The sequence below is a fragment of the Zonotrichia albicollis genome, chromosome 1 (genome assembly GCF_047830755.1).
Source record: "Zonotrichia albicollis isolate bZonAlb1 chromosome 1, bZonAlb1.hap1, whole genome shotgun sequence".
Taxonomy (NCBI): domain Eukaryota; kingdom Metazoa; phylum Chordata; class Aves; order Passeriformes; family Passerellidae; genus Zonotrichia; species Zonotrichia albicollis.
Genome location: NC_133819.1, coordinates 66,775,500 through 66,795,036, shown reverse-complemented (window position 1 = coordinate 66,795,036; position 19,537 = coordinate 66,775,500). Strand labels below are relative to the sequence as shown.

At 44.5% G+C, this 19,537-nt stretch overlaps 1 protein-coding gene and 1 long non-coding RNA gene across 3 annotated transcripts; one reads left to right on the top strand and one right to left on the bottom strand.

Moving 5' to 3' along the window:
- Positions 1 to 405: 405 nt before the first annotated feature.
- On the bottom strand, positions 406 to 2,445 carry LOC141729404 (uncharacterized). Its single transcript, XR_012580898.1, has 2 exons — positions 2,307 to 2,445; positions 406 to 1,420 (listed from the first exon to the last, which is right to left on the bottom strand). It is a non-coding gene; the product is annotated as an uncharacterized LOC141729404 (long non-coding RNA).
- Positions 2,021 to 5,145, top strand: EDN1 (endothelin 1). 2 transcript variants are annotated; one of them, XM_074543555.1, is made up of 5 exons: positions 2,021 to 2,413; positions 2,587 to 2,728; positions 3,713 to 3,871; positions 4,141 to 4,248; positions 5,007 to 5,145. In XM_074543555.1, exons 1-5 carry the CDS (start codon positions 2,350 to 2,352, stop codon positions 5,143 to 5,145), a joined length of 612 nt encoding a protein of 203 aa, XP_074399656.1. In that variant the 5' UTR covers positions 2,021 to 2,349. The 2 variants fall into 2 exon arrangements, with proteins under 2 accessions (XP_074399656.1, XP_005481788.4); XM_005481731.4 differs by lacking the exon at positions 2,021 to 2,413 and having other exon boundaries at positions 2,508 to 2,728.
- The last annotated feature ends 14,392 nt before the right edge of the window (positions 5,146 to 19,537 follow it).

Sequence of the window (19,537 nt, the reverse complement as noted above, 5' to 3'; positions counted from 1 at the left end):
AATCAGAGGAAATGGATCTCTGACAACAATAATATTTATGAATTCTTATGAAAAATTGCTGAAGATGTTTTTGTTATTAAAAAAAAGGCAAAAAAGAACACCATCTTCAGAAGTGCCTGTGATATGTTTGTGCCTTGTTACTCAGAGGAAACATGCATGCTGTTTTTGTCAGCTAACAAAATACTTTCTAACAAGATATTCTGACATGGCTGAAAATATCTTACACCAATGTGAGTCATTTTGGCTCCAAGTGCACATCTTAGAAAAATGAATCTCAGGAAAAAAATTTAAATAAGCACTGGCATGAAAGACAGTCTTTAAGTGACAGGCTGGAAAGGCTATGCATATTTGTACTCAATACAGAACGATTGCTATGCTTCACGTTTTGCACTTTTTAAAAATGTCTTCTTTTTTTTTTTTTTTTTTTAATGCCGAGAAAGAAAAAAGTCACCTAGTTTCTCTCCTAACTTTTGAACTCTGTTAACAAAGTTCATTACTTCGGAGGGCTGTGATTACTTTTTGTATGTAGCTGTGTGACCCCTGCTGGCAGATTCTTATCATGACTGCAGCAATTCAAACACACTTGTACAGATACTTCGGCATTCCAGTAAATCCTGCCCTACATACACAAGGAGACATAATACACAAGACGATATCATCCCTGCTCTGGAAAATAAACTCCCACGCTGGAGAGGTGTGAACAAAAACCATTGTATAACCCGGCTTTCTGCACTCACAGATATTTTAAAGGGCAGTTTTTAGAGTACCTTTGATAAATAGATATGACCATCTCAGGATGGGGCCACTGGTGTTTATTCAGGATAATGGTCTAAATGTTCATTATTGCTTGGAAAGCCCCTACACTTCATCCTGTTAGAAGCAGGGAGGTTACACCGAGGAAAGGATTAGTCTCCACTTGCATTCCTTTCTTGTACTCCTTCCCATGCCATCTGCTAGCATTCATTGTGGCAGAGAGGATACCAGCTAAATGGACTTTTATTCTGACTCAGCACGGCTGCAGACAGTCTGTCCGCTGCGATACAGTGGCACAGTATAATTTGATACTTTAAAAAAGCTGGCCATTCACCTGCCAGACCACAATGCAATTTGCACTTAACAGTCCCGCTCTTTGTGATAGCCAAGGTCATTTCTATTATTACAGCACAGTGCACGGAAATACCACAAATACCAAGAGAGTCTTATCTATTTATCATAGGTGAAACTGGCACGCTTTGCAGCACGACGGCTCCACAGCGGATCACAGGCACTTTGAGTTCATTTAATTAAGTTTATAGTCAGGGGCTGGCTCCCTCAGTTGGGACCTCAGTGGATTCCATGCATGTCTGTATCTGTGATGGCACTGCTGCACCCACTCCTCAAGGGTCCAGCTTCCACACTGACTCTGCTCTTGGACACAAGGCTGAAAACACAAACATGCCAGAAAAAAGGCGTTGTTAGAATTAGCGGTGAGAGCCATAGGCGAAGAGCAGGCACAGATCTTCCTCCTTCCCTCCCTACCTGGCTTTACACACCCGCTCACACCTAAAACACGCTGGTTTTAGCACCTTGCCCTACCAGGGCAGAAAAGAGAGATTATACCCCAATGCTCCAGCGCTGCTGCAAAGCCCAAACCTCCTGAGATCCCAGAGCCCACCTGACAGGGTCTGAAGGGAGGAGCAGGGCAGGGTCCAGCGCAGTCAGACATCCATCATTCCCCATAAGGAACCCCGGTGTCCCACAGCTGGGTTCTCCCCGGGGCAGTAGCAGGAGCAGCAGGTGGAGCCCAGAGCTCTGAGCCCTGAAGCCTTGAAGCGGTGAACCTTGAGGCCCCGCAGCCCTGAGCCTTGAATCCCTGAAACACTGAATCCCTGACTCCCTGAAATCCCAAATCCCCGAATCCCGGAGCCGCCCTCAGGTGCGAGGCGCGGGCAGGGCGCCCCCTGGCGGCTCCAGGCGCGCCCCTCCCGCCCCCGGGGCGCCCCCGGCCCCCCCTCCCGCCGCCGCCGCCGCCGCCCCCCGCTCTTGAAGTTTGCAGGCGATTTCCTTTCCAGCCCCGGCCTTATCTCGGCCCGCACGTTGCCGCGCGGTGACTAATAGGAGAATAACATTGTCTCGGGATAAAATAGCGCCGGGGCTGTTTACCCGCTCCATGGGGGTTCGCTATAAAAGGGCGCCGGGGACCGCCGCGCCAGCCAGACGCGCCGGGGCGCACCGAGCCGCGCCACGCAGGGCACCCGCCACAGCGCTCCGTGCTCACGCCGGGACACACTTTCTCCGCTTTTCCCTCGCCTTTTATTGATTTTTACCCCGTTTCCCCTCACTTCTTCCATCCGCCCAACGCCGCCTGCTATGGATTACTGCCACATGATCGTCTCGCTGCTCTTCGTGCTCTGCCCGGGGCTGCTGCCGGCAGGTAGGTGCCGGTCCGCTGCCTCTCGCCTCCGACCGGGACCGACCCGCGGGGGCTGCGGGGGCGCAGCGGGGCTCCGGGGAGGGCTGGCCGAGGGATGAGCGGGAGGGGATGCGCGGGTGCCTTGCCTTGCCTTGCCCTGCCGCCGGTGCTGAGCTCTGCCGCTCCCTCCGCAGCCCCCGGAGCCGAGGCGGACGCCGCGCCGCCCCCCGCCGCCGCCGCGCACCGCCGCGCCCGGCGCTGCTCCTGCTCCTCGCTGATGGACGAGGAGTGCGTCTACTTCTGCCACCTCGACATCATCTGGATCAACACCCCCGAGTGAGTGCAGTGCAATGGAGGGGTTTCGGCAGTTCCCCAGCGCCGGGTTCCCCTGTGGCTAGGAAGAAAGGGAGGGAGGTGTGAAGGCGAAAATTACGAACCACTACCCCCCTGCAGAGATGGGAAGGGGAGGAAGGAATAGTTGTTTGCACAGTTTCTCCTACTGCTTTACCTTCCTGCTCCTACTTTTCTGGCGCATGTAGCAACGAGACTGTTCCCCAGAAGAAGGCAAGCAGGACTGGGCCACCCAGATCGGGCAGATAGCTCCTAATAGCCCTAGCACACCTGCCTACCTAAAATCTGGGCAGCAGAATTTCCTTCGGGTGCTCCTCAGCAAAGGCTGCAGGATACTTTTCACTATGAATCAGAATCAGACAAAATGCCAAAGGCGTGATTTTGCCAGCCTGAATTTGAGCGGTTTTCTTTCTGACAAGTTAGGAGGTTGGAAGGAATACTTTGACACCGGGTGGCTCTAGCTGCCTTTCGCTGCTCTCTGCTGCAAATTAATGCGTCCCACGTGTTAATAGGATTATGCACAGCATCCATTTCTATACTCTTCTCACCAAAAAGTAGTGAGCCAAAGGCTCACCTAAGGCTGCAAACACTGTAACATTGACATTTCTTCTGCTGCTGGGTTTCCTCTGAGAGAGAATCTGTTCTTCACTTTTACTGCTTCTTTCGGTGTTGGCAGTAGCCAAAGTTCAAAGAGATGAGGTTTTATTGCTTTCTATTGCACAGGGAGGCACAACAGCCTTGTGAAATCACAATTAAAAGGTCATCATCCTTGTCAGTAGCCATGCTAATGAATATGTTGCAGGATCATCAGAAGCATTTGCATGGAAACTGTGACTAACGATGCATTCCCTATCCCACAACCTTTACTCGAGCAATCAATGCCGTTGATAAGATTGCCCAAAATACCCCATAGTGTTTTGAAGCCACAGAATTATTTAAATGACTTTCATGTTGTCTCTTTGATCATAGGAAGACTGTTCCATATGGTCTTGGTGGCCCTGCTCGACCCAGAAGATCACTGAAGGACGTGGTGCCGGAGATGCCCGCTGAACCAAGCAGCAGATGCCGATGTGCCAACCAGAAGGACAAGAAATGTCTGAACTTCTGCCAGGCAGGCAAAGATCTCTGGTGCGTCTCTTGTTGCTACTCTTTAAAAGGCAATGCATGTGAAAGGGATGGATTGTGGTGCACTTACTCATTTTGGCACTTGCTGAGCGAATGCTCTCCCCAAAGCCTTGCCTCCTACCTGAGCGCTCCCACTTCTATGATGCACACTATGGCTTGGCCCAGAAAGATTGCTTATTACATGCCTTGAGAAGTGGTTGACGAGATGCCTCACCTTGTGGACTGCAGACTTGGCACTTTTTTTAACAGCAGCACCTTTTCCCTTTTAACAGGGCCCAGTCCACAGTGGAGAAAACCTCACGGCACCGCATCAAAGCCGGCAGTTGCCTTGGACCCAAATGCATGAACCGACAGCTTGTTGACAGCAGGAAAATGAAGCGGTGAGTTTCTTCTCATCCCGTTGTAGTTCCCCAGAGCAGCAATAGAGAGCACAGTTCACCTGCCTTCGGGTCATCCTGGGCTTAGCTGCTGCTTTCAGCCTGACAGTCAAGGAGCAGTCAGTGAGGATATTCAGAGGGCTTTTCCTCATGCTCTGGGTTTTTAGCTTGTGAGCACACGGGTGCTGAGCTCAGTCCGCTGTCTGTCCTCTGCTTGCATTCAGTGCTCAGCCATGTTCCTATGGAAAAGTATGGAATACAGAAGTTTGCCTGTACTAAAGAAGACTCTTTAGTGCTCCTTTCACAAGCAGAACAGGACTTAGGGGAGCAGGCAACCTGATGATATTGAATGAGACTTAGGCCCTGGAAGTCTTAAATAATTTTTTGAAAGCAGGGCTTGCTTACTTACTTGAAAAATGCACCTATTCATTGGAAGTAGGATCAGGTTTACTAAAAGAAACAACACAGGAGAAACATAAAAAACCACTGGAGACCTCCTGACGGGCTACTTAAGGAAGTCTAAGGCATCTATATTTGAGTGAATATTTTAATTTAATGTTTGCATTGAAATTATGAATACAACATTTCAAGTATCTTAAGTTATCCTCATTCTGAGGTATAGCAAACAGCAGTTTATTAGGATCCCACGGTAGAAATCTAGACTGAGGTTTATTTAAGCAAAAAGTTTTTTCACTCTACACATACATATACATACACATCTCCATTATCACAAGGCTAAATGTACATTTCTTGGTTTGCAGGCTGGAGGCCATTGGGAACAGTATCAAAGCCTCCTTCAGTATTGCAAAGCTGAAGGCTGAGCTCCAGAAAGGGCGAAAGCTCAAGCACAACAGGGCGAGCAAAAGGCAAAGTGTCCGGGAGAGCCTGAAAGCATCCTAGTGGGAGATCACCGGAATCCTCCTCTGCAACGCTTGCTGACAAAGCATCGCGAAAACTGCCCTGACTCCAACATTCCTCGATGGCCAAGGGCCCCTCTGTCCCAGTGTTCGCACAGCGGAGCTAAGTGCTAAGGAAGTCCTGTATTTGGAGATATAAAGACAAAGGATTTTGTCATTTCGGAATTCAGGTGGATGGGTAGAAGGGCTGAAGGGAAATCTGCAGTGACATACATGAAAAGCCATCTGTCTGGAGAAACGTTTGAATACTGCTTCTGGAATGTTACCCATCAATTGAGCAGCTTTCAGGGTCTACAATAAAAACATTTCGCAAGGAAGACCTCACAGATGTGCTTAGCAAGGACAGAAAGCAAGATCCAAGTGTACAAACTTCAAAGAACTCTACCTTTTGATTAAAATGCAAAAATGAAAGCCACAGTTCTACTTTAATCAGGACTTACTGCATATATACATGTCTACCTCGCATACTGTTTGTTGCACTCCTGCTAGAGTATTTTTACACCTTGTTATTGCCTTTACTAATCAGCTGCAACCCTTTGCCTTTTTTCAGAAGTCTAGTTTACTTGTACAACCAGAGTTATCTGAACGTGGGTTAGGCACTCTGTTTGCATAGTCAAAGTCCTTTGGCTTTGGATACCAAAGGACCCTTCAACATAAAATAAAACTTATCAAGGACACTACTAGTTTCCCATAACAAGGATATCTGGTCAACTGAAGTTCTAATAATACAGGTTGTTGTGTCTTGCATGCTACCAAAAACGCACTGAAGTGGGGATGTACCAGCGGCTCTTGCAAGATTTATTCAGGGCCTTGCTTGGTGGAAATGCATTGAGACAAAGGGTTGTTTTGAATTAAGTCAAAAGGCTAATATTGGGTGAATGTTTATAGCAGTCAATTTGTTCACATTGTTGAATTTGCAGACAAGTTGAATCTTATGTGCTTATTTTTGTGTCATGTATTTATATTCACACAAGTTCTTCATTATATTTACCATGTTGAATACACATTGAAGTAGGCCATATTGGTCTATGCATGTTTTATGTATTTCTGTATGAAATTGGGAAATGCTTTATGCCTATCAAGGTAAATATCTTCAGAAATAAATATTTTTAATTACTGTATTGGCTTGTTTTTCCTTAGTCTGTGGCTCTGTGGTCATGGAGGTAGGTTGCCCCACATATAAAGCTGACCCAGGTGAAATGTGTGCACATAATTGTCTTTCTGTCAGATAAGCCAGATCACAGGAATCAAAGTTTGTGCCAGATGTGAGACAGCACATGACACTTGTTCTAGCTGCAAGACTGCTCATCAAATTTTCATGGCAAACTCTCAGTTGGTCAAATTAATCTATCCTGGAGCAGTCTTCTCACGTGTATGATGTAGGTGTACTACAGAATTAAAATATGGGCATTAAGGATTTGGGTATGGATGAACTAGAGGGGAAATGCACACGCTGGAAAACTTGTGGGCTCTATTGAACTAGGAAATGTTACTTATTACCCTGCTATACTAAAAAATTCAGCCCATTCCATGCAAGGTAAAGATGGAGATCTCAGTGGGGCCCAAGCCCAGGAAAAATCTAGATCAATAATTATCTTTTTTACATGTTTCAAAATATTGACTTTAAATGGTTATACCTAGAAAGATGCTTAAAGCAAATAAATTGATTTAATAAACTCTGATCCTGTAGGGAAAAAAATAAAGCGCAGGAGTTAATCCAAGGATAAAACTGAGTGGTTTGGGTTTTCTTAAAAACAGAACTTAACAAAGAAGTACAATACAAGGAGTGTGACCCAAGCACAGAAGTAGTCACCATTGAAAATTTCTGAAATTGCTCTGGATTTCTTGTCAATATTCATAATATTGACAGGCTAAAATAATGTTTTGTTCGTGCTGCTCTGCTGTTTTAGAGCAGTAATTCAGTGGGAAAATGACATTGCTGGCAGTCCTGTACTGACAGGAGTGCCTGGTCCAGGCAGTGGGAAGGAGCTGGGAGCCCCTGTGCTTCTGCAGGGCAGGCTGCAGCCCCCAGAGCATTCCTTTGATCTCTGCATCACCAGCACTGACTGCTCGGGATGTGCCTGGATCACTGACCTCTGTCAGGTGTGAAGAGACCTCACTAATGCTCCCTGGTATTCCATTTCTTGCCCTACCAGTGGTTGCCTTTGGCAGGGAAAATAAACAAGCAAGTAGTTGAGATGCTCCCTCCCACTCAGCCAAAGTGGCAGGGGAGCAGCTGGTGTGGGATGGATGCTCCTGATAGTGAAGGGGCTGCACATCAGCACCCCCATCCCAGTGGCTCCTGTTTTCTCTCCCAGGAAAGACTGTGGGGAGAGGATCAATTCTGGGAGTGGGGGAGCATTGCAGCAGTGTCTGTGCTGTTATTAAGGCTGGTTATTTGGATTTTCTGTGTGGCTGGCCTAAATGATGTTGTGGGTGGGCTTTAATAGCCCAAATTTCTGGCTATCTGCTTAAGAGATTCTTGGGAGACCATCCTAAAAATAAACGTGTTCCTTCTAAGGTTTACTCTGTTCATGCCCAGAGTCAAAAGCTGGCTTCCATTCTCCTTTCCTTCCCAGTTAGCTGCATCTGCTGCTTGCTCATGTTGCAGCTTTGTGTAGGGATGGGCACTCTGGCCTTTTGGCATGCCGTGGGTTCAGCTTGGTCCCCAGGGCGGCGCAAAGAAAAAGCCTGAGCCTCGATGCAAAGAGCATGAAGGGGTAAGCTGCCCTGATGGCAGGGGCTTGCAGGCTTTGGGAAGAGTGGCAGGAGCTGTTTCATGCTTCCCAGCTGGCTTCAGGGACCTTCTGGGGTGCAGCAAGGGTGGAAGGGGATGCATTGCTGCTTCTGCATGCCACTGTGCCCCCCATTTGCCTTGTGGCATTGGAGCATAAACTGCAGCCTACCCTGGTTTGCATTAATGAGCTAGACTGGAAAAGCGGAGTTCAGCAGTCTGTTTGTCTCACTGAACAAGCAACAGGGAACATGAAGCATTTTATCTTAACTCTGGCTCACATACAAGTACCAGGGTCTGTCCCAGAGGTTTGCTCCTTCTCAAAGCTCTGGGAGAAAGAGAGATTCAGTAACTTAGGCTAGAGACCCTGGTGAGGAAAGAGAGGCATAATATGTGCTGGGATTTATGGCACCGAACACAGAGCAGTGTAAAAGTACATTCTTACTTATAATAAACGAACTGAGTGAAAAAATATTCTACCTGAAGCCAAAGGAAACATTGTGCTGACTGCAGAGGCAAGGCTGCAGAGTCAAAGCTCTTGGTCTTCTAACTAGCACTGATCTTAGTGCCCTGAAAAAGGGAACCTTTCATGATCATGACCTATCTCCTTTTTAAGTGAGAGGTTCTTCTAATCCAGGATGAAATTTGAGAGGCATAAAGGGAAGTGTATAGGGAAGAGGGAAACCACTTTCCAGTGTGGCCCAAAATACACCTGATATATGACTGAAATTCCATCTCACACTGAGAGCAAGGAAAAGCTCCATTCCTGAGCTGTTATCAAAGTATATCTCCCTCCTCTGATATTTCCTGGGTTCAGTATGGCCATTTCTGGAATTGGAAAGTTTCACAGGAAAAGACAACTATTCTCCAAAATTAGGCTTGCTGTACTTATTTTTATTCAATGCTGACTGTAATTCTTTCTTTCTCAGCTGGTTTATTTTCATTTTCTCTGGATAAAGGCTGTTTTGACTATAGATCAAAACAAGGTATACAATAAAACAAAGCTTTGACGTGTGAGTCAGGCTTCAAGTCAGGAAAATACTACAATGCTACTGAAATTCTTTCCATCTTATCTACATAATTCTGACCTAATTCTTCCAGAAATGGCAACCCTAATCTGTACCACATTATCATGAACTGCCCCCAAATAATTCCTGCAGGATGTCCTAATGTTGCCATTAGAAGTTACCAAATACCAACCTCTTTGTTCATGTTTCCTTACATTAGGATAAATTTAGCCACCAAAACACATTTCTATATTTACAAACAGAGAATGACTGGATAAACCACTGTTTGAATGCTATCTGGTGTTTACTCTTTTCACACTCAACTGTTTGCCTCTGTGTATATAAAACCATATCAATTTTTACTTGGACTGCATCAAGGCACTATTATTAGGATCCTTGGGTAGAAATCCAGCTTCCATCCTCAGCCAATATCTTTATTTAATGTACTGTTCTTCCTTCGTGACCTAGGAAACAAAAGGGCCGACTTTTTGATTAATTAGAGGAGAATGCTTGGAAGCTGTGGTGCTAAGTGTAAGTATGCAGAGAGACAGAAAGCTGCAGATAAAGTACAAAGATAGTGGCAAGATCGTTTTTCCTGAGGTAAACATCGTGCAAACGACATTTCAGAACCGTCGCCAGAATGAGTGTTCATGTCTTTCTTTATTTTATATCTCTGATCAAATCTGAGCTAGGTGAAAAATGGTAGGGAAGCCTATTTTGCTCAATATGGTTAAACAATCAGTTGGTATGTCTTAGTGCCCGGGACAGGCTCCTCTGCTCCGATCAGGTCAAGGAGACCTGAGTTCTGCATGAAGTCCACTGGGCCAGCCAGCCAGCCAACAATTCCCTCAGCCTTAGAGGCATCACTTCTGGCAGTGCAAATGAGAGCAGAATTTGACCCAGAAAGGCTTCCTTCTGTCTGGTATTGCCACTCTGGGGACAAACAGACACTGGTTTGCTCATGCTAGCACTGGCCTTTAGTGGCTCTTGGTTTTCTTGGGCTGGGTTTGGATGGGTTTTGTTTATATTTGGATGGGTTTTTTTCCTCCCTGCAAGCATTTGATAGTAATAAATTAGATAAATATCACTTTGGTAAGTGATAGGGCAGTTTGCCTCTGGCTCAAAAAAGCTGCATTCAGAAATGGATGAGCCCCATGGAGTTTGTGGTTTCATTGACTTCTCCAGCTATTTTGGGGGCTACAGAAATTATTTAGTTCATCAACTGTAATTCAAGCCCACACTGTTGTTGTTGTTGTGTTTTTCTCTCCAAGGAAATAAAGTAAAAAAAACAACCCTAAAAGGAACTTTTTTCCTAGCTAAAGGAAAAATGTGCATTTGTGCCAGTCACCAGAGACAAATCCAACTTCTAATCTGGCAAGAAGAAAGCAGCACTGTATTTTTGGTCACATAGGTTTGATTTACATCCTCCTCTGCTTTCTCCATCTCTTTTCACAAACACAATTTAACCCAGGACTTGATGAAGTATCCATCATGGAAAAAAAGGAGTGCTCTAAGGACTTCTTGTGCAGAGGTAGTCACATGTATTGAATGTTTTCATGGGCAAGAGCTTCTCTTATCATATCTTCCTTTCAATCCTATTGTTGCAAGAGATTGTCTTTTCTTTCGTATTTTAGTCTTCCCTTATTTCTAACAGGAGTATAAAGCAGTGATATTCACAAACTAGACAGCAAACTAAAGCAGACAGAGAAGTTGAACAAATGGTGTGTGCCTTATTCTTATTAGAAATGTGCAGGCCTTTAAGGTGTGGATTTGCCTGTGGGAGGATTTCCCTCGAGTTCCATAAACAAGCGCAGAAGGAGAACCAGGACATTGTATGTGCTGGAGAGGTGCCTTGAGAGTGCCCTGTGGGTTTTCCCCTTGTGATTGTCCCTCTCATGTCACCTCAAAGGAGACTCTCTTTCCTTGCACATGGGCTGCCCAGCACATCCATCAGGCAGTGAACCTAATTATGCAGCCAGGCAAGCAGGAATGAGCGAACCCATGCTGCTGGAAGGAGGGATCAATGCTGGGCTGATCAGAGCCTGCAGTGCTCAATGCCGATGCCAGTGTGCCCTTTGGGGGACAGGAGAAGGGTGGCTGCTGTCACAAGCCACACCAGCAGCCCAGATCAGTCCTCTGGAAGCGTAAACCTCCTGTCCCACACAGCTGCAGGTTCCACATGGGGGCTGCTTTGCCGTGCCAGCTGCTCTTCCCATAGGCACCATCTCAAAACGACCCCGCTGGTCTTATCAGTACCTCACAGCAGATTTTTCTGAGAAAGCATCTCAGCTGGGAGTGCTGTCCAGTCATCCCAGCTTCCCTATGGATGGACTAAACTGGCATTATTCAGGAGAGTTTGGAGGAACAGCCCTGATTTCACCAGCTGAAAGGTTTTATTGTATCAGTCATGCAGCAATAGCCTACAGCTATGAAATCCACAGACACCTCAGCAGACATCCATGTTTATTCCATGTTTTCATAAGAAGAAAATTTTCTTAGTTTCCCCAGAAATTTTAATCCACTATCTTTCTAAAATCTTGTGGCTTTTCTTCAGGACTTGGCTTGCTGTTTTTCCTTCTGGGTCTCTGCTAACCATTATGTCATTCTCGGTACACATCCAGCTGGACACTTTGCAGCTATGTGCTTTCCAGTGGCTTCCAAATGTGCATTAAAGCTGTTAATTTAATTTTACTTCACCCTTAGTCTGCTTCATCATGAGCACAAGGACGTCTTTCACCTGGCTGAAAAGCAAATTGTTCATGAGCGCCGTCCTTTGCCCTGAATTGGCAATAGATTATAGATTGCTGGTTCTGGTGTTGACCCTTTAGGCAAGTCAGAAAGTTGGCTAGATATTACTATACAGTGAAAAAATGTATTCTTTGAACTAACCACTTTCTGCCCAGCAATTATTTTTCTCCAAAGATGTTTCTATAAATGCCTATACATGCACAGGGTTCAACTTTCTAAGCAAGCTACAGTCTTTCCTTTATTTTTGTTTACACAAGTATTTCTGTGCTGTCCCTGTTACCAAACACAACTTTTGCGAGCTGCTTCTGTATGAAGCTCTGATAGCAGCTATTTTTTCAGCCTGTGTTCCCTGAATGTCTGAAGAACCATGAAATGTGATTAAGGGATCTAAGTTCATATGTGCTTTAAAACAACCTGCATATGTGAAATTCCTGGAACAGTTTGCACTTCCACTGGATATTCTTTGGTGGCCCACATTGTAAATTAACTAAACTGGTGGTTATACACAGAAAGTAGATTGGAAAAAAAAGTTGCAAAATGTCAGCATAGGAAAGTTCAGGATTGAGTCCCACCACATAGCAAACTGTTCTTAAAAGAATGTGATTGTATAAATACATTATCAGGTGTACGTGATCAGGTACATCAGGGGAAATTCAAGGCATTTATCAACCTAGCATGTGTGCTTGTAGGCAGCAAATGTGTGCACATTCAATGTAGGGTATTGCAATGAAGGTCTTTTCAATGTTGTACAACACATTTTGGATCTACTCCCCATTGTCAGAAGAATCCAGAATCAAAGGGCTCTCTGCCTTGATATCTGTCTTTTTTATTGCCACTTAAACTATCAGAGTTCTCGTCAGTATAGCCAAATTCCGTAGGTGCCCTTGCAAAGGATGCTTTGCAAAGTGTGCAGCTGCTCTTAGCACCTGCACCAGGCACTGCTACACAGAATGGCTGCTTTTGCTCAAGCTTCTCATCTGCTCAAATCAGCTCTTGCTGCTAACATGGAATTATTTTTACCATGAGGTCTGCAAGGAGAGAGTATATTTGCCCTCAGTTTTCCCTCTCTGGATGGACAGCACAGTTGGGGAGCTCTGAATGGTTTATGGGCTAATTAAAGACAGACCACAGGTTTTGGTTGGTTTTTTTTTTTCTTTTTTCCTTCTTTTTGCTGCATTCCAGTTCATTTAGCTGCTCAGCAGGGATTTGACAGGGACATTGTTAAGGAGACAAAGAACCTGTGGCTGGGGTGACATTAGTGTGCTAAGAGATGCCTCCTTTTCAGCTGACAGCCCAACCAAATTGGATCAGGTATCAGAAAGACTGATGGAACACTGGAGGACATGAAATATTTAGCAAATGAGTGACCTGCACATCCTACCTGGCCCTGGCTACAGCTACAACTTTGCAAGGGAGCTGATGCAGAACTAGCCTTCTCTCTCCACCTGACAAGCTCAAACATCTGATTAATTACCAGAACTAATTGTTGCCTGACAAGCCTTTGATCCCTGGAAGAGTCAATTTATAAATGATGAGCTCTTTTTTCATGCCACCACTGATGAAGCTGTTGAAATAGCTATAAAATCAATAATCCCTGCTGTCTGGCTATCCTTTGGTTTTCTTCCATTTATTCAGGAGACAGTTCAAAGTGTCTGCAAATGCTCATTTCCGTCTCTTCTGAGCACCCTGCCCAGAGAACATCAGGCATTGCTGCAGAAATGAGGCTTGGGAAAGGGAAAGCATCTGAGAAGCAGGTCAGTCTAGATGAACACTGAGTAGGAAGCAGGACAGTCCCCAGATCTTACTCTCAGCCCCTTGGGGTAGTCTCTCCAGGAAGAGAAAACTGTTAAAAACGAGGGCAGAAAGGCAAGGTGGGAAACTTCTGGATGATAAGCAGCATGGTAGGAAATGGCAGCATGGTAGGAAATGGCAGCATCTGAAAGGTGACAGTGGAATAGGAATCACAGTTATGGCTCTGAGTGTCCAACCTCTACAGGGAGCCCAGCTGGTCTGTTTCTGAGGATTTGCTGCCTCTGCCAGAGACAGAGCTCACCACTGCCATCACTCTTGTTCTTCACCTGCTGCCATCTGGTTACAGCACAGCAGAGAGCTGGGGTACAAAATTCTGCATGGCCTCAGCTGCATGTGGTCAAAAGTGGCCAGAGTCTACCATACTCAATAATGATTTTACTTTATGGTTCTGTTCAGTGCAAAGCTGGCTCTGCTGATCTGAAGGAACAAGTCAGTGTTTACCCAAATAGAGTCCCTATGGGCAGGATCTCATGTACAGAATTTGGTCCCAGACCTGTTCTGCAAGAGCGTGTCATGACCGCCACATGATGGAGAATCCCATGAAATCTCATCCTGGGGCTATTAGAGCAGGTTGCTGATGCTTTTACAGCAGAACCCTTTACAGAGCAGTCAGGATCTCCAGAGGCCATATTTCTCTTGTGCAATCATTGGACAAATTCTTTTTCATTTCTGATGAGAACCACTCACTAACCAGAAAAATGAAACACCACTACCCAAGCACGTGCACAGGGGTGGATCTACAGGAAGTGTTGGCTGATGTTTCATTTTCCATTCTTCCCTGGAAGCTTGTACACAGATATGAGGTTTTGTTATGAGGCTCTGTGTGGTTACTCCAAAGCCCTCTGTGGCCTGGTCACCAAGGTTTGTCCTCACCATAGGCAGAAGAGGTGCTTCCCAAGAGTGAAATTCCCCTCTGGTGTCCTCCTGACTGAGGAAGACTTGGACTGGGTCACAGGATCAGTTATGGAAAGGAATAACTGAGACATTATTAACTAGATGTTATTGAATGAATGAAACGGCTTATATAGTGAAATCCTACTTTTGTCCAGGCAAATATTTCAGTGTCTTACTGAATGTGGAAATTCTCCAGACCTTCAGCCTGTAGTATCATGCAGGTGATCCATAGAGAATCCCTTCTCCAGGCCACAAAGCCTCAGGGCTAGGAAACTTGGGCTGGAGGATGTCTCTAATCACCATGTATAGTTCTAGGGAACTACATCTGGAAGAGGCAACAAGACAGAGGTGAGAATGGTGCCAGGGGGAAATAAGAGGGAAGAGGCTCAAGCTGTACAGCCCCTTGTGGCAAGTGCCTTTCTGACACTAAGGGTCCCATGAAGCTCTCAGCAAAGAGCTGCTTTCCAAAATGGGAAGGGCCACAGTAACGCACCAAGATGAGCAGAGCAGGGTGATCAGTTCAAAGTTCTCAGCTTAGTGTGAATTTAGTGCCAGTTCAACAGTGAACAATTTATTCTCAGGGTGCTATTCACCCTGAAGTACTATCTTGTTTCCCAGCTGAGTAAAGGGTTTAGAAGCAGATATATTCTCAGATTAGCATCCATTAAGATGCAATGAGGGTGGAGCAAAGAAGGGTGCAGCAAAGGACAGGTATAGGCAGTCTGGAAATGGTTAAGTGCAAAAGCCTAGGGGACTTCTCTAAGGAAATGAGATTGTTCCCAAGACATTATGCCATGTGTAAATGATAAAAGAGGTGGGTGTGAACTCAGAGGACAGGTTGACATGGACAGGCCAGAAATAGGATGGTGGGAAAAATATGCAGGAAGCATCTACTGGCAATCCTCATGGAGTAGCGTTTCAGGGATGAAACCATACTAAACAGAGGGAAATGTATTCAGTATCTAATTTGCTTAAGAGAATACAAAATTCTCACAGAAGAATAGCAGGGCAGCTATTTACCAATTGCTTACCCATAGATATGTTCCTTGAGGCAAGCAGGTACAAGATGCACTGTATGAGAACTTTGTAATAAACTGAAGGTGTGGTAAAGAAAATAGCACAAAGGAAGCTCTTGGTAGGAGAAGCTCACCATCTTAAGCTGAGTTTCTAGAACAGCCTAATTACCATGAATCAACTCTAGGTTATCCTGAGGAGGTAGCAAATCAGAGGGAAGAAAGAAGCAGGATGGACGCTAGGCTGAGGAGAATTTGATTCCCATGAAATGTTGAATGAGGCTAGCTCCTGTAGCCTGGCCTACTACCCTCACATAGCTGGGCTGACTCAAGAGGAAAAGATTACCAGTTTCAACTATCATACTGACAAAAGAAAAAAAATAAATTCTTCGTGCTCTTTTCTGACTTAGTCAGCTGTTGAAAAAATTTTTCACACCCAGATGTTATTTATATCTCTTCCAGGACAATTTTTCATTGGGAAATCTCCTCTGAAAAAAAAGAAATGGGAAGCGTAGGCTAACTCAAGGAAAAATTTCAAGAATTGAGTTACCAGAAAAGAGAATCTTAGTACAGTTAAAAAGGATGTAGAAACAGCACTGAGGCTATTGGTTTCAGTAGTTTCGGAGTGCATGCCAGGATATCACTGAAGTTCTCACTGTACTCACTCCCAGTTTGAAGAAACCTTGTGAATGCATTCCATGTGTGACTCCCATCAGAAAGCTGGATCATTTAGACAGCACTGGCATTCCTTGACAGAGCTGGTTTCAGACTATTTCTCAGTTTGAGTTTGACTGTTGAGAAAGTCAGGAGGGGTCAAATGAAGTTTCTTTATGTTATATCAAACATATAGAAAGGAACAGGTCCCAGCCCACAGTGCTGACCCTGAAATCCATAGGTGACATCAGTGAAGAGCTATGCCATCTTTGAGCCAGGTGGGCACTGAGTCAAACCTAATGAAGTGGCTTTCTCTGCTGGAGAGAGAGAACAAAGTTGTGAAATGGGGCTACCCTGACTTGCACTGATTTCTCAGAAATGTTTGACAGCAGAGGGTATTGCCTGATGCAAAAAAAAACCCAAAAAACCCTAATGGCAAAAAAAGTGTTCTCCTTGGATCTCTAATATTCACAGCCAATCATATGTGAGATGTGTGTCTACTGTTCCTTTGGGTAAGCTGAAATATTGTTTTTCTCTTCACTGGATCAAGATATAGGTATCTTCTAAATTGATTTTGACTTTCACTGCAGATTAAAACAAGGGAAAGGAAAATAATCTCTCTTTTGCACTCCTACGAACAGCTACACACAGACTTTTGTTGACTTGTCTCCTAATCCAGAGACCTGTATCCAGCTGCAAAGATGGAGCCAGTTTAGCTTATCTCCTCCTTGATTAATGAGCAGATTTACCTGGTAGAGATGCTGCTCTCAAGTTAGCTCCTGTTTGTGTTTCACAGCATTGCAGTGGCACAAAAAGCCCTGCCGAGGTACAGGGAACTCTGCTACTCCTTGTTGGTAGTTTTTGTTGGAAAGGCTGAGGCAGCATCTGTGGACTTGAATGAAAAGTGACAGTGAGGATGGCACTGGCTAGAAGTGACTTTACGGGTCCAGCATCAGCTTCCAACACATCCTGGGTAAGGGGTGGCAGCTAAAAGCAACAGAAGGTGGTTAGAGGGATAAAAGACATGGTCAGCATTCACATCCAACCAGCCCAACTTCTGTCTCGGCACTCTCGCTGCTCAGAGTGACCCCAAGATGGGTTAAAAAGTCTCTTTTCCCAGCCCGGCACTCGAAGGAGTCAGAGCTGTTAATTTCTCGGTCTCAAGGTTGTTTATTGTATCTTATCTATAAAATTCTTTCTCCTGCCCTGCCGAGGTCTGTCCAGCAGGACAGACAGAGGCATTCTGCCTGCCCCTGGGGCGGTGTTATCTTTTTATACTAAAAATTGCGTGTACAATGTTTACAATTACTTTCCCATACCTATAACCTATGTTAGACAGTGAGCTCCTACTCTAAGCCAATCTAAAAGTGCCAACATCACAGCAGAAGATGGAGGCCAAGAGGAAGAAGGAGAAAGACTGGACATGCCCAGATCCCTCCATCTTGCCCCCTGAACCCCCATTCTAAAAACCCCAAAAAATCTATTTTTCACCCATGATAAATAAACTATCATTCTACTAAACTTTTGTGGCTTGTAATTCTTCATATAAAGGTTGGTAATTGTTTTTTCCAAGGGCTAAATCAAAGACGCAGGAGTCTTGGGCTCCTTGCCAAGGTCTCTGATCCCCCTGGGCAGGGACTCTAGTCCTCCAGGGCAGCCAGAGGAATTTCCTGGGCTCCGACACTTCTGCAATGTTTGATACCATGGGAAAGAGCAGAAGAAAAAAGTAGACAGGGATGGTGTGGAAGCTACAGACTGTGATTCTAGATGTGTTATGAGATGTCCAAGGTGCTTGAGGTGCATGCTGGCAGTAAATGCTGGAACTGAAGCATCTGCCCTCGTTGTATTCTTCAAGCCCAATTGACATCAGCAGGACTGAGGCCTGTGCAAAATAATACCACAGATGGCTTTTCATATGGCCTTCAAGAATTCATTAAACTAGGGTACAAAATCATGGGGAGAGCTAGACAGACCCAGTCCCACCGTTCATGCTCCCAGTGAAATGCAAAATTGCTAAGAATTTATGTCACTTTTTCCCAGCTGCTGTACCAAGCCTTGCATACTTGTCTGAGTAATGCCAGCATTTTTCCAGTGTTGTTACATGTCTGTTTCCAAGTTTATTGATTTATCTTTCAAGAACCTAATTCTGCAAGCACTTTCAGTGTGCCATTCAATTCCAGGTACTAACAAGTGAGAGGGGTAGTCAATTAAATTGAAAGGCAGATTTCAGTCTTCAGCCTTGGCCCCTAAACGCCTGCACTAACATCTCAGATGCATATCAACTTCTTGTTTTCTGGTAATATTTCAGTCAAAAAGCCTGGTTTGGACTAATTTGCTTGAAAAATCTGATTTCAAGTTCTTATTCTTCCCACATGGTTTCCCTGGGTTGCGTCACAAAAGACACGCTTCACTATGTCATTTTGCATTCAGACAAAAGTGAAAACTGATGTGTAAAGTTGAGTGAACTGAAACACCTCTGTGCTGCACCTCCAACATGCAGCACTGTTAAGGGAAAGAGAGAACTGGTGAGAAATGGGCACTATCATAAAAGAAGGATTTCAGTACCACAGCCCTTAATTTGGAACAAAGTAATGCTGACATAAGACATAAAAATATTTTCCATTGTGAATCAGGTGCCTTGGCCAAGCCTGGAAAGAACTGAATTCTTTCTCTCTTTATGTTTGAAAATGAAAAAATGTACTGATATCAGGACTTGACATAAAAATAGACGGGTTTTATTTAATGTGTCAGCTCTCCCCTCTTTTACAACTCTGCAGAGTTCTGAGTGTGTTTTTTCTGACTTGCTAACTAAGTTTCCAGTGCAAATGAGTTACAACTCAAGGACTTGATATTCAAGGCTTCTAAAATTTTGCAATTTTGTGGTATATGAATGCACCATCTGTTCTTCCTAATAAGTAGCTATTTTTAAATTGTATTTTGTTTGGTTTCTGCTGTCCTTTGATGGAGGGTCTATGAAACAGCTTAGTAAATTCTGACACATCAGACAGAAATAACTTCAAAAGAGTACTGATGCATGTTTCTCTCTAAATACAGGAGTACTCAGCCACATTGATTTATTCATATTGTGTGTTGTTTAGCAGATATTGACACATTTACAAGGCACAGAATTCATTTTCAGTGATTTATTTAACAGAACTGGTGCATGATTTCAAATAAAATACTTTTATTGGGTATTTGATCTTCTAAGAAATTAATTTTGAAAAAATGCCTTAATATTTGGGTTTCAAAACATTTTTTAGATTTTGTAATGAAATGGAAAAAACAGGCCTTGGTCTACCCAGACCCCCCCCCCAATGTCATTAGTTTCCTGTACATTCTTTTGTTCTTATTTTCCTCTGCTTCTAGTCATTAAATGGTTAAATGTGGGGAGAAGAGAAGAAAAGAGGAAGAAAAGTTGAGAACAGAAAAAGGAGAAAATTTTCATTCCTGGTTTGTTGTTAAAAATAGGACAGCTCGTTACTATTATCATCTCCCCTGTTGCAATTACTGGTG

Excerpts from the sequence above, each read along its gene's own strand:
- EDN1 (XM_005481731.4), top strand. The coding sequence starts at position 2,508 with ATGAGCGGGAGGGGATGCGCGGGTGCCTTGCCTTGCCTTGCCCTGCCG. Across the intron at positions 3,872-4,140 it reads CAGGCAGGCAAAGATCTCTG|GGCCCAGTCCACAGTGGAGA; the intron begins GTGCGTCTCTTG and ends CCCTTTTAACAG. Across the intron at positions 4,249-5,006 it reads GACAGCAGGAAAATGAAGCG|GCTGGAGGCCATTGGGAACA; the intron begins GTGAGTTTCTTC and ends CTTGGTTTGCAG.